This window comes from Oreochromis aureus, linkage group 13 (genome assembly GCF_013358895.1).
Source record: "Oreochromis aureus strain Israel breed Guangdong linkage group 13, ZZ_aureus, whole genome shotgun sequence".
In the NCBI taxonomy this organism is placed as follows: Eukaryota; Metazoa; Chordata; class Actinopteri; order Cichliformes; family Cichlidae; genus Oreochromis; species Oreochromis aureus.
The window spans coordinates 21657335-21671684 of record NC_052954.1 but is presented as its reverse complement, the minus strand read 5'-3'; the positions used below and the strand labels follow the sequence as shown (position 1 = coordinate 21671684).

At 41.9% G+C, this 14350-nt stretch overlaps 1 protein-coding gene across 6 annotated transcripts in view; it reads right to left on the bottom strand.

Moving 5' to 3' along the window:
* Positions 1-4466: 4466 nt before the first annotated feature.
* Positions 4467-14350, bottom strand: part of LOC116322237 (transcription factor COE3) — a 67565-nt gene continuing 57681 nt past the window's right edge. For 3 of the 6 annotated variants that reach the window (XM_031742263.2, XM_031742264.2, XM_031742265.2), the window contains exons 12-16: positions 9307-9372; positions 8908-9079; positions 8351-8536; positions 7761-7928; positions 4467-6516 (exon numbers count right to left, since the gene is read on the bottom strand). In XM_031742263.2, coding sequence (XP_031598123.1) covers positions 6485-6516; positions 7761-7928; positions 8351-8536; positions 8908-9079; positions 9307-9372 — 624 coding nt within the window. In that variant the 3' untranslated portion in view covers positions 4467-6484. The remainder of the gene's footprint in view (positions 6517-7760; positions 7929-8350; positions 8537-8907; positions 9080-9306; positions 9373-14350) is intronic. The other 3 variants (XM_031742266.2, XM_031742267.2, XM_031742268.2) reach the window with 1 other exon arrangement.

Here is a 14350-nt window from a genome sequence, read left to right as displayed (position 1 = left end):
TTGCCAGTTTGCATGTAACACGTGGACGCATGTGTGGCTGCGTTAAGGCCTTATAACAGGTCACAGTGATTAAATTTGTATGATGTAAGATGGGGTGTATTGATTAGCGACTAATGCTGAAAAATTCCTTTTTAAAAATTGTCCAATTAAGTATTAATTAAAAGTATGCCACGAAAAAATATGCGAAGCCTGTTCTGAGTAAAAACATCAAGATAAGACTGATAGATATCATTCCAGACTTTCCTATGAAAGCGAGCAATGATTTGATCAAGTAGATATAACTCTAAGCTGTGCCACATGAAAACTGATATACACACACTTGCCAAGACTAATTAATCCATACACTAAATTAGGAATATAAATTGCGGTCCCAATTTAACAAGGTCAGCTTTAACTTCTCCCTTTACACTTTTATTTAACTTTGTATTTGCGGGAAAAAAGAATCCCTATCAATGTGCTTCGCTTATTATGATTGACGATTGATGATTAAGTCCTCCAGCTGACACACACCACCAAAGCCGGTGAGTTGGAATTGGATGTGACACATACACAGTTCTGCGTGTTAGGTAATTCGTTGACGAGGGGCCAAATTCATTTATGGAACAGCGGTATTGGCAGGCATGGACACTCTCTGCAAAAACAACGATAATCACAGAGGTTTGGCGCGGCGTGACAAGGACTCTTCAGGGAAAGGCCCTTACACGCTGCTTTGTTGGCCGTTCCTCCCTAAGATGGAGGGAAACATCCGCCACTGTTCTTAAGATGAGAGGCGCTCAGAGCAGGAGGAAAGAGGTTTATGTAAGGTGCGGAAGGGCTTCATTAGCATTTGTCGAGTCTGTTACAATATCTGAAATGTCCAAATTTTTGTAAATATAAATTTAACTGCTTGCTGCTTTTTTCGGAGGGAAGAAGTGAGTGATATTCTTTCCTTTTTTCCTTTTTTTTTGGTTCAATTGATGAAATAAAGGCTCTGATAAATCCTCTGTAATGAAACATGAGGGGGACCCTGTCTCAAGTCATTTAATCTCTTTTCACATTCTCCATTTTTTCTGCTAATGAGCCTTATTGACAATCAAACAGAAGCTGTCATCCCCCAGGATGCAACACTCCCAGCCCCTGCGTGTTTGTCATAGTGTCCTGGCAATCAGAGCTGCCTGCAAGACCAGGCTGGCAGTTAGTGGTTCTCACAGCAGCGCTGCCTGAAAATGGCACACTTCCTGTAGAGTTGCAGCTGCCACCTCTGCTACTTCCATTACTTTCTATAGCATGCAGATGTTGTATCAACATTCCCTGCCAAGGGGACTGCAATAACTGTGAGATTCATGCCATGTTTCAGAGGCACGTCAATTTCTCAAGTGGGACAATTAAAGAGGGAAATACAGTACCAGGTTTTTCACAGCCGCTGAAATCGGAAAAGGGCTTTTTTCACGTTTTTTTCCAAAGGGTGGCTGTTTCATAAGGGTTCAGAAATCCACCCGATTTTTACTGCCCTTTTCCTGAGTCGAGCTGTTCTGTGAGCCTTTGTGCGGCAGACCTGTTGTGACCCACAGCGGATATGGAAATGGGGCTAAGGTTTTATGGGCCAAACGGATTGGACACAGTCAAGCTCAGGGGGCATGAATATTGGATGTTATTTCTGCTCCCTTTTTATGTAATCCATTGCCAATACATTATTAATAGATGATATCATATCCAGAACTACTGGACAAAGCACTACAGAGGAGTACTATGAAAGGAGCTCTATGTGGTGGAGACTGTGGCAGAAAAATACTGTTCAAGTGATATTATTTTATCACTGCAGCCTAGCACTCCCTGACCAGGCAATCTTTATAGTGTAATTTTTGGGCTAGGTGAAGTTCATGGAAGGAAAGTACGGTGAATGCTCTATTTCTACCGCGGGTAAATCCTGCATTTGTGGGTTTGAAATGTACTGAAACATTGATGAAGTATCAAATGACACCCAAATACAAGTTTAATGGATTTTGAAGCACTGGGATACTTTGCTCATCCTTCTTGACTGCAGTGAGTGAAGTGGAAATCTTTGTGAGGATCTAGAGTTTTCCTTCCAAAGCTGACTCCCAGTGTACAGTAGCAGGGGAGCAGTGTCTTATCTGATGTACAGATTTACAGACGGGAGACGGCGCTAATGTGGGTCAGATTCCCAGTTTTGATTCAAATTTCGAATCGTTCATAAAAGGTCACACCCCCTATTTTGATTTATTGTCATCTCCGAGTTGTGATCTGTAGTAGCGCGGCTTTTATGAGTCGAAGAAGCAGCTTCCCACTCATGTGTGAACTTCACGGGAGTTGCAGAGACTTTTTTCCACTCCACAAAACACATCACTCAGCGGCTTCACAAATCCTGTCTGTCCAAGAGCAAATCCTTAAAAAAGTACTTCTCAGCACTGCCCATCAAGCGGAGAAGATAAAACAAACAAGAAAAAAATCTAGCATCCAGCTTTTCGTTTTACGACCCGTCCGGGTACTGTACCCATGTTCGCATTACCACATCAATGTGGGATAATGCATTAAGAGTGAACGTATAAGCCTCAATAAGAGTTACATAGAGAGCGGATACGTAAGGTAATATTCCCTTTTTAAGGTCAGTTTGAATTGTTTTTTCTCATGGGAAACGGCAGATTGATAAAGAGCAAACAAAACCTCTTTTCTGAAAGCTTGTCCTCCACGGCCTCAGTGAAGGTTTCATTCCTTTATATCATCCAGCCCAATTCCCAGCATGCACGGCCATTGTGGCTCTTTCAACTGGAGCTCTCCATTGACTGGCTTATTGTCCGGTCGCTCTTTTGTGTGCGCTATCACCAGAGCACAATCTTTCACCTGAACAGCACAGGAGCGCAGCCTGGATATAGTCACGTTAAAAAGAAAAGGAAGGAGAGAGAGAGGGGAAAAAAACAAAACAAACTGAGTCACTCGTGTAGTTGCCAGGCTGCGCAATTAACCCCACGCCAGTGAAGAAATGTTTAGTACGTATACTGCGTATCAACTTGTAAAAATCTCAAGTGATGCTTGTTAATAACGCGGTTATTAGTCATGCTTGAGCGGCCCGCGTCACAAAGAGATCTTCAATATTACTGCTCAGGCTTATATTATCGAAAGGAGGTGGGTTTTTTGAAATATAACAATGCACAAGCAGATGTTTGAAGAGTGGCCCTCGGCAACACGAGGCTAGTTAAGATCGATATTGCTTTCAATATTTCTTTCCTTTGACAGATAACCAGTACTGAGGAAAGTCTTGATAAGAGTGGCAACATATGGATGCGGTGAGCCTCGCTCTCTTTTGATTGCGTGACCCCTTCACCTTTGCTTGTGTTTGAGAGCGAGGCAGCCACATGGTATGGTGGGGGTCTGTCAGGCTTTGGGTATGGGGCATTATTGACCCAGGATTTATAAATATTTAATGCACACATTAAGATCATGGTGGAGGGTAGCCATTAGAGTTCTCCAATAAAAGAGGCTCTCACGATGATTGAATGTTGTGGCAGAGCCAGTGGCTGATTGTTGGGTACAGGGAAACCTGCTGAGACAATATACTGTACCTCGAGCTCGCCTGCCAGGCTTCAGAGCGCTCAAAACTAAACTTGTCTTTTTTTTTTTTCCCTTTGATTGCACTTTTACCCTCAGAATTTTTCTTTCTTTGGCTGTTTTTGCTTGGTTCAGTTTCTAAATAAATGTGCAGTTTGTCCTAACAGTTTTTTTTTTTAGAATAAGACACGGCAGTGCGCAGGAGATGGATCCAAACCTGTGTATCTGTGTGGCTGTTGTTATCAGACGCGCTGGATTATCGAGGGAATGATTTGAAGAACAAGGCGGCTGAAAATTAAATAGCTCTTTTTAGCGTATCTGTCCTTTGCGCTATCAGCAGCTCCTGGACTATCTCCGGTGCTGCCAGATCTGCGCATGCTGTTTGACATAATAAGCTGCGATATGCTGATTGGCGCTCAGGTTGACGCCGCTTAATTGTGCATTTATGGCAGAGGTGGCCTCGGACAATGTTGCCTTGATGAGAAATTGACATTTTGCGACCTGCTCCCCGCGACCACTCAGGATGCCAGATAAGATGCTCAGTTGTTTTTAAGGAGAACCACTATTCTTCCCTCAAACACTTCTATCCTTCTGTTTGACCCACTTGATGAGTATAGATTTCACCACGGCCCCCTTTCAACGCTCTAACTATAAGAGGTTCAAAACGATACCAGCCCTTATAGACAAAGGATAACCTTGCTCTTTCAATGTATTGATTCTTTATTAACTAGGTGGCTTAATGCAATGAAATGAGGGATTTGAATGAGCCCCATTTGGGGTGTTTTGAATAAAAAGCTTGCACTGTTTATGAATGGCTACAATGAACCTTTGAAGCACCACAGATGCAGGATATGCTGATACAAAGACCAGTAGGAATATGTCACAATGTCAGAGTGCTTTGCTGAAAGAATATGAGTAAAGAGCAGTTTTCATCTTTTATGGATGTTACACTTTTTCCACAGGTGTCAAACAATTATCTCTATAGCAATGTCTAAACACTACATCTTACAGACGAATCACAGGTTTGTCCTCAGAAGTTTCTACTGTCTTTTTCTTGTTCCTGATTGTCAGTTTGTCTGCCAGCCAAACTGTACTTCAAACTGAAGAAGTCCACAGTTGAGTAGCTATTGTGTTTTTACTGAAAATTTTAATAAAACATCGCTTATTCATTTCTGTTTCCATTCCAAATGTTGAACAGTTTTAAATTTGTCTTCCCTGTAAACACAAGTAAGCTATGTGGCAGAGTCATAAGTGGTGAGTAAAAATGACTTCTATACATTCTACAAAACAGAAAAAAATACAACCACAGATGGAGTGTTTTTTTTTATCTCCAAGGTTGTCCCTCATGCACATTAGTCTCTATTGGATCTTAACAACTATCATATGGGTCACAAACAATTTATTTGACAATACAACCAACAAAGTTTTCTCCAAAATGGTCTGTATAGATAATTTAAAATCAATACAAAAATAAACAATGAAGTTTGACTTCCCCTTTAAAAAATGGACAGAGAGTCTTGACGGAGTAACACAAATTTTGAGGATACACATGAAATATATGCACATTGCATTTCATCAAATACAAAAAGAAAAACAAATGAAGGCAACAGTTCTTGGCTGAATTATCTGTGCTGCATCACTATATTAAGGGCATGACGATTAATACATACATAATGAAAAGCAATATACAAAATTTCAGAGATAAATACATTATTTATAGTTGATATGTTACAAAATTTCCCTCAGTGAGCGCAAGTGTGTATTTGAACAGAAATATGACAATGAACTACTATACTCCTACATTGTCAATGGATTGTAATTTTGTTTTTTTTTTTGTTTTTTTTTCCATTTTTGTTGATCTAAAAGAACATGAAAAAGACAGATGTATAAATATTTAGCACAAGTTTGGCAATATCACAATAGTCTACAATTTTTTTTTTTTACCACATATAAAACACATAAGGGAGTTGGAGCTAGGAGGGGGGAGACTGCTCCTCATCAACAAGAAACAGACTTCACAGTAGCCTAGGAATGCATTAATATACAGTGCTAGCAAAAAAGTTGAAAAACATGGCAAAACACACTTGCTTAAAAGGAAGCTCTAGACATGGAAGTACATCATATTCATCAACAGAGCAGTGTTTTGTACACATCAGTGTGCTTGTTGAATCAAAGAGGATTTTTTTTTTTACTTTTGAAGATGATTTCTAGCTACAATAAATTACAAAATTTAAGTTAAAATGCAGGAATGAAACATGATACAACGTTACCCACCCAGCCCTGCCCCTTTTTACTCGTATTTGTTGTACTTTTATGATCGATTTTCTACATTATATATCTCATATATTTTCCAGTTGAAATTCAAACTGTCTTGGCCCCTGTGTATTTTTCTCACACATAAAAATACAAAAAAGTCACATTATAAAGACACACAAGTGTTGTGAATCTATTAAAAGAGAGTTGAAACAGAAAACAATTTCTGAGGCAAACAAGTTCATTGGCAAATGTACTGTACATCAGTGTTTTTACTTTACAACCAGATGGTGAGTCCACAGAGTCCCTTCCAGTATTGAGCGTGTGGTTGATTGGACAAATCCGAGACCGAAGCGCAACCCGACAGGTATACAAAATAAACACTTCATCATCCTGTGTCCTCTTCAAGGGTGATAAAACGGGAGGAGGGTGGGGGAATAAACAAAAAGCAAAAAAAATCCCACAGAAAAAAAATATTGTTCATCATGAAATCCTTTTTTTTTCTGTAGGCTGTGAAAGTCAATGAAAATCAAAAAAAGTCTTTCTTTTGTTTCTTTTTTTTTTTCTTCGTCTTTAAAAACAGAACAAGCGGTGGACTATACATTGCACCAGCCTTTTGCAGTGTGCTGAGGGGGTGCCCTGTGAAGTGGTAGTGTGTAGACTGGTGCTTGAGATGACGAAAGTGCATTTACATTGGAGGGACAACTAGGCCGGACATGGCTGGGGACAAAAAGAGAGAGAAAGGTAACGGAGATTAGTTTATTAGGCTAAAGCAGGTATGGATATAAGTATGAAATACTATTAAAGTGTTGTAATTTAGTGCATGCATGGCATGTGTGTGCGTGTGTGTGTGTGTGGCCATCTGACAGTGCACAAGTGCGTGAATGTAAGCCTTAATGTGCCTGTTTGCGTATGAGCCTGTGAGTGTTTGCCGTGTCCGCCAGCCTGCTGCTGCGTGTCGTCCTAACGGGGAGAGTTTGAAAACCTCCCTCCTGCTCTGACATTTCAGCCCCCAGCACGCCAGTCCTGCTATGTGTGATATTTCTCCTGGCATTGGGGTAATAGCAAACACTGGCCCAGACTCCCAGGAGACACAGCCGTGGTGACGGCAGAGCAACAACACGGTCACTTCCCACAATGCCACAATGCTACAGTACCAGACACCCAGACTCTCCTCTCCGCGAATTCAGTCCTATCACTTCCTTTCCTCCCATCATCTCTTCTTTATCCTTGACTCTCCAACACCGAGCGGCACATTAGTCCTACGTTTCCACATTCCCCAAGTTATGCCTCTGCGTCATTATCCAAGAGAGATTAGGCAAGATCAAAGGTAGCTTCCGTTATTTTATCGAGACCATCTGCTTAGGATATCATTAGCAACTGTACCTCACCCTGAGAGTTTATATATTCAGTATTTTCACACGTTTTAACAATTAGGCGACTAGTGAAGTGCTGGGATGATATATTATTATATTGCTCTGAGTATATTTGTAGAGTCATGGTTGAAATGCTTTTAAGTTTGCCAGCGCAGATGATGGCAAGGCATTGCTCATTAATTTCTGCACAACATGTATTAATAAGTATGAACGTGTAGCAAGATGAACTTTAATTTCCCACTTCATTAAGCCCAATGTTATTAATCTTGGGGCACACACTACGGCTAAGCTTGTTTTCAAAGCAATCATGTTGGTCATGACACATGCACAAAACCTAATAAACATAATTACTAAAACAATTCTGGGAAGGTCTTTTCCTGCGACATCAGAGGGGATCATTTGTATGAAAGGGCAACAAGGATGTATGTTTGTGTGAATGTTGGCGAAGACGCGGGATGGCGCTTGCGCTCCTACGCTTGTGCGTGTGTGCAAAGGCATGCTCTGTGTGAGTGTGTGCGTCTGAATGTAAACTGAAAGGTGTAAATTGGCCTGTCAAAATGCATATATTTGTAATGATTAATCCCTCACCAAACCGGACAGAGGCCTGAGCAGCGGTATCTGACCAGTAGTCCGTAGGGAAGGGATGAGGGGGTGAGGGGGGCTCACCTTGCAGTCCGTTGCCGTTGGCGCTGGTGCAGGAGGGGGGTGGGGAGGCCTGGGGTCGGACCACAGGGGCGAAGGCGCTCTTTTGTTTAACTGTGGAGACGATAGGGAAGGAAAGGAAAGGAGGGAGGGTAAGAGTGAGAACGTGCTGTGAGTAGTGCTCAAGAGGGAGAGGGCAGTTAAGGTAAGGCTGGGATAGTATTACTGCCAGGGGGGATACACGATCAGTACTCACAGGCCCCTACCATCAACATCTTGCCCAGTTGAACAAACACAGGTGGCAAACGGTGAAAGACAAAATGAATATTTCTTTGATTCTAAGCTGCGCGCGTGTTCTCCAAAGTGCTAAAACTAAACAAGCCCCCGTGAATAACCGGTAATATATTATCACCATCGGTAATTTTATAAACCCCCGTCAGAAATGATTCATAGAAGTGAAAACGAATGTGGGAGCTGGAATTAAATCAGCAGCAGCTTAGTGCTACTACAGCGTGCGATAGTGGCAAGCTACTCACTTCCATATGGGGAGTTGGCAGAGGATCCGTTGAGGAACCCAGGGGAGCTTGGCACTCCCAGGTTCATACCGGCATTGCCGTAGCCATTCATGCTGTTGCTGACGGTGTTGTAGCTCGACTGCTGTGGGGTGCTGCTGGAGATGTAGCCCCTGGGGGACACGCTGCTGGTGTTCCGGCTGTAACCCACTGAACAACACAAGAAAAAAGGAGAGGGATATTTTTTAATGTATGTGGAGTGTTTGCTAATTACAGTAAAAAACAATGGAGTTTTGCTGTTGCAGTGAGATTTTTATATTAACACATGCTGCAGATGCCAGTTTAATAAGAAGAGAAGTTGACACGTTAATTGGACCCTTTTAAGAAAAAATTGTGAACCCAGCGTTCAGACATAATTCCTGTTCAATTTTCTTACTTTAATAAGAAAAAAGGAGGGAAATGTAACTATTTCTCATTTTCCTGCAAGCCCCCTGGAATCCCCTCAAGGGCCCGCCCCCAGGTCCCCGCACCCCACTTTGGAAACCCACCTGAATTGCAGAGCCATATCCAAAATCTCATACCTTGGTCATTTCCTTGTGACTCAGACACATTGACTGCTAGTTGGCTGCTGAAGGAGTTGACTCCCATCATGCCGTGGGAGGCTGTGTTAGCGAGAGAGGGGATCTGGTTGTGGTTGCGGGGAACGCTGTACAGGGCCTCTGCGATGTCAGCTGCCCTCTTCAGAATGATCTCCTGAGAAGCGCAGGGGAAGGTTTTGTTATTTATGTTGTTGTTTTTTGTTTTTTCTTTGTAGCTGTGCTTTTTCTTTGATGCATGGTTCATGACTATATGCTTAACTCACAATGCACGTAGCCTACATTGTTCCAGATATAGTGGTAAAAATACCCTTTGGTGATACTAAATTGTTTCTTACTTAGCAGAGGTACAAGCATGCTTAAATCAGCTGTGTGGACACGGACCTGATTGTTGTGAGGCATTCCATACAGGGCTTCAACGAGATCAGCCGCCCTCTTCAGTAACACCTCCTGATGAGGAAAGCAGTGGGAGGAAATGTTAAAACCTAAAGAGATTACATTGGAGAGCCCAGTGGTACGTACAGTAACAGAAAATATCAAAAGCAGCATTGCGCAGCAGGGTCGCGGGGAGCTTTAGAAATGTTTACATATTCAAACACTAAATAAAAGCCACCTTGATTTAAGAGGCACTAGAGCTGCATTTATATGGCACTACCATTTTACTCCTTCCAACCATGCAGAGCAGTGAATAATGTTCCCTATCTTAATTAAACTGGCATAGTCCTTTAAAAACAACACCTCACCCCTGATTCTGGGCTTCACGTTTGCTCCAGAGTTCACCGCTGAGTCCCCTCTCTTCAGAACAATAAAGTGAATTAGCTCTGGGTTAATCTAGTTCTGTTGTAATGACATTAAGGAATTTTTCAATTAACCTCTTTGACTGGCTGTTGCAAAGGACTTCACAAATGACTTCCCATCCAGCAAGAGCTGGGTGCTTGTGCCTTGGGGACACGGATGCTCAGGATGTGGTCTTATCCATGTCTGCATGCTTGCCCCCGCTTGACAATGCGGATTAGCTGTGTTGCTTTGGCTCTTAACACTGAAAATGAGTTGGCCCCGGATCCCGTTCCCCCCCACTCTCTTTCGGGCTTTCAGCAAGGTGGGGTTTGGCCCGTTTGTGTATCTTTATCTGCTCTTTGAATTCAGCACTTACAATTAAATCCCTCTCAAGCAACCAGGCTGCTCTCTTTGTTTTCTATAATACAGAAGGCAATATGCTCAATGAAAAATCCTCTCCTCCTTTTAGAGTGCATATAATCTGACAAAGGCAAGTTGCAGACACGGCTCTCGCGTGTGTTTTAAAACGCTCGCTTGTTGTCACCTGCTGTAGAGCAGAGATTTGTCGCCTGTGCTGTTAGAACCCTGGTTAAAAGCAATGCAAATCTGTCACCAGAAACATCTCAGATGGCGCTTGTTTTCTTCCCACATTCGCTGTGTTTTCTTTTGCGGGCCCCGGTAATTTGTCTGAAGTGTTCCATCACTTGGCAATAGCAGTGTGGGATTAAGACGGCAGCTGCCATAAATGAATGTAAACACAGCCTTCGCGCCTTCAAACAGCGGCCTCCAAGACTTGGCCTGCATTTCCAAGGCACAGCGTATGTAGTGTGTATGGAGCGTGTGTATGGGCCCTTTCATCCAGAGGAGCATATCTACCACAGTCCTTGATTTATCAAGATGAATCACTGTAGAAGCCACTTCCAGCGTATGCCATGCTCTCTTATAGAAACATATCGCTTAATCCACCCCAAGTTACCGGATGGGTGGCTCTTAGAATGGGCATTTACCTCTGAAATTGGTGTGTATGCTCAACGTTGCATGCATCTAGTTTGCATACAAATAAAGAATTATGGTTGTCGTGAGGCAGGTAGACTAAATGAGAGGACCAGCTGTCTTGATGTGTTCTCATCAGGCAGAACAGATTTCTCTCTCTCTTGCTGAGTGAGATAAAGTGGTTTTCTTTCTTTTTGTCTGCAGTTAATAATTACCAATAATCTATTCTATCATATTTCAAGATCTCCTACATGGCTCTCAATTTTAAACAACAATTAAAGCAATTAAGACTGTCGCGTTTGCAAGCCATGTTTCATTCTCTGTAAAACGTCCTCTCCCTCCTTGTCCATATGGTACTTTGCAGCAGTGACATAAGGAGAGCTTGGAAAAAGGAGGGAGGAAAACGATATTGCCTCTCATCCTTAATCTGTCGTTTACCGCGTGGTGTCTTAACTAACCAAGTTGACTCGCAGGGCTATGCTTAAGTGGCAACCTAGTCATATCCGAGGATGATGAGAAGTGCTGCACCCAATCAAGGAAGAAGTTTGTTTTCTTCTGACGAGACGCTTTCATGCGTATCAGCTCACGCTGTGAATACGATTAACACGGAATAGTGTTCTGAGGGCATTTCCATGTAAATCTCAATACTGCTCCAGCATAAGTGTAATTGGCTTTCTTGTCATGGAGACATATCAGAACACACCATGTTAAATTGAAACAATTAAAGGCTTCAAATGATTTCTGTTGTTCTGTGACAAATGCGTGACAGATTCCTTCTATTGTTTGCCATGCTTTGCATAAAGGTCTCGTGTTCCGCAACTGTCTAAATGGGACTGCTCAGATAACAGATCACCTAAGATTTAGGAGCCGTTTTATGTTATTGCTGAGAAAAAAGGCGACCGGGGGGTGGGGGGGGAGCCATATCAAATGATGTGTTATAAAAAATATCTAACAATAAGGAGATGTGGTCTAAAATGGCCCGAATGTGATTCTTCAAGCAGTAGATTAACATGGATGTTGTATTTATATTATCACAGTTAATAAAAAAGGGCCTAGGTTATGTAGCTTGGAGTGCTAATGCCATTATAAAACTGTAAGGCAATTACTCTGTTAGCTCTAGCCTGAGGTAATGAATGCATTTAGAAGCATAGGGCCATTAGATGAAGGTACTTCAAAGAGCACAGGAAGAGAGATTCATTTAAATACATGGGTAATTGCTTGACATGAACACATTTGTAATATTTTCTCCTTGTGGATTACACAAAGAATTGGAAAAGAATGGGCTTATGCTCATTTTGGGAGGAAAGAAAAGAATCCAAAGCAATCAGCTTAATAATAAAACAATATTGAGTTTCCACTTTTAATTTCATAATGAATCTAATTTGTTACAGAAGAGAGAAATTGAGTGTGATATAATGTGATATCCAGTCTATTTGTCCATTACTGCCAGAGGGCACAAAATGGTATTATAAATTGTCTTTTTTATATTATGAATAGAAAATTGTTTTATAACAAGATCTTAAAAGGGAGGGTGAATTCCAAAGTCTCTCTTCACTTAACGCGATGCCCGCAAACCAATCTCCTTTCTCATCACTTGACTGCTCACACTTATTACTTTCATATTCACCCTGGACTTTGCATTGAATTTTTATATCTCCACTCCTCCCACAGGGTCAGACTGTCATCTACGATGTTGTCTTAGAATTACGAGGTAAACTTCAATCAGAGGCAGCTTCCCCCCTTTTTTCTCTGTGTAGCAACAATATTAGCGTGCATCCCTTGCTATCCATGAGCACTCCCATATTGGCTTTCTGTCTCCTTACAATTACCACGTGTCTTACTGGTCCCAGGGAGAAGGCTGGTGGAAATCAATAGTGGAGTAATATTATCAACTGGAGGGTGAAGTCATGGGAGGGGGGAGTAGAGGTGGTGAGTGGGCTTGGTGTCGATTTGCCTTTCTGCTAATGCACACCGCGCGTCCTCCAGCTTTATCTTCTTTTTATAGAGTCTCCCTACCTCACCTGCACCCTGTAATGGCTGTTCTCTATATGCCGTTTCTGTTCTCATTCCAAATGTACATGCCAGCCTCGGCCCGCCGCGGGCTGTTTTATTGGGAATGTGCTTTTGACCCCGAGAGCTGACCCTCAGATGGCAAGCTTAACAATGACGAATCACTTGGTGGGATCATTTACATGCCCCCTGAACCCCATATTTGGGTCCATTAGAGAGCAAATCAAATATTTATGTTGTTTATTGGAAGTGCAGGGTTTCATCTCACTCTGTGATTGTTTCATGCAAAGGCTGGGAGACCATGCTATATTAAGTATGCGCACACCCAGGAAACTAATCTTGGGTTCAGTGTCAAAATCTGTCTCAGAGCCAACAACACTTTGTATTCAAGGAAAAAAAGAAGAGAAAGAAAAGAAAGGAAAAAAGGGAGGAGGGTTTCTCTGTAATAAAGCTGTGTTTAACACTGTTGCTCTCTTTGTTCACAAGATGTGGATTTCACAAAGACACTGGGTGACTTTATAAAATAAAAACAGTGCGGCTAGACTGACCGGTGATGCCTGCGGAGATAGAACGAGTCATGTGGATATGAAAGGGTAAGTGTACTTTACCTTTTGGTCTACGTTTACAGTTGAAATTAGAGTAACATTTCATGTCTAGGTGTTGTTTCCTGTCTCCACAGGGACTGGGTCTAATTGAAACACTTCATATACTGAACCAGGGACTAGCTGTGATGTTCCATTTCTCCACATTGCCTTGGTCAAATGTCTATAGCTACCACACAGTCTGTTCTTTATTAAATTGTCCGTTGGACATTAATGATATTGCGGTGTAGCATGCTGGGATTTAATAGATAAGGTCTTTAAAGGTTTTACAGTATTATTAAAACTCTGAGGTGGCCTCCACTTTACTGCATGCCGAGGGGTTTTGAAAGTACTAATCAGTCATATTATTACACTTGACACATCTGGAACGTCAGTCATCAAAATGGTTACTGGCAGGGTAGCAATTAGTGAAAACACACAGATAGATTTTATCAATCGGAAATGGAAAGAGCGCAAGAATCAAAGGGGAGAAAAAGAATAAAAGAATCAAAGAGGTTCTGCAGGGGAGGGGATTTTTTTTTTTCTCACTGTTTGCACCCAAGTTTTTCGTCTTTCAATATGCCAGCGTCTTTATGTGCCACACCGGTGTGTGTAAAACTGATGTGGCTTTCAACTCCTTCACCAAGGTTCAAAAGAAAACAATAAGAAAGCCAAAGCATAATAACATGCAGTCTTTGTCTATTAGCCGCAGTAAGACTAGGGGGTTTACGGCACAGGGTTCTGTAAACAAAAGATTAAACCAAATCGAGCTGCAGAAAATGAAAGGAAAACATGAGTGGGGTAATGAGGGTGCAGACGTCGTTTCTGACCAGATTACCATCTCCACAGACTACTGGAGAGGAAAACGCCTGATTGAGCTATTTTACCACACAGAGAGTTTACGCCTCTCTCCACACACAAAACCAATACCATTACCACGCTGGTTAGTGGGTAAGCCACATATGTGAAGAAAATCTGTTAGAGTTTTGGGTCATACTGCTCTGCTTGGTTGTAATGTTGTTTTGTTTATTTGTCAAAGAATTATAACCCAGACCGCTCTGTGTCAT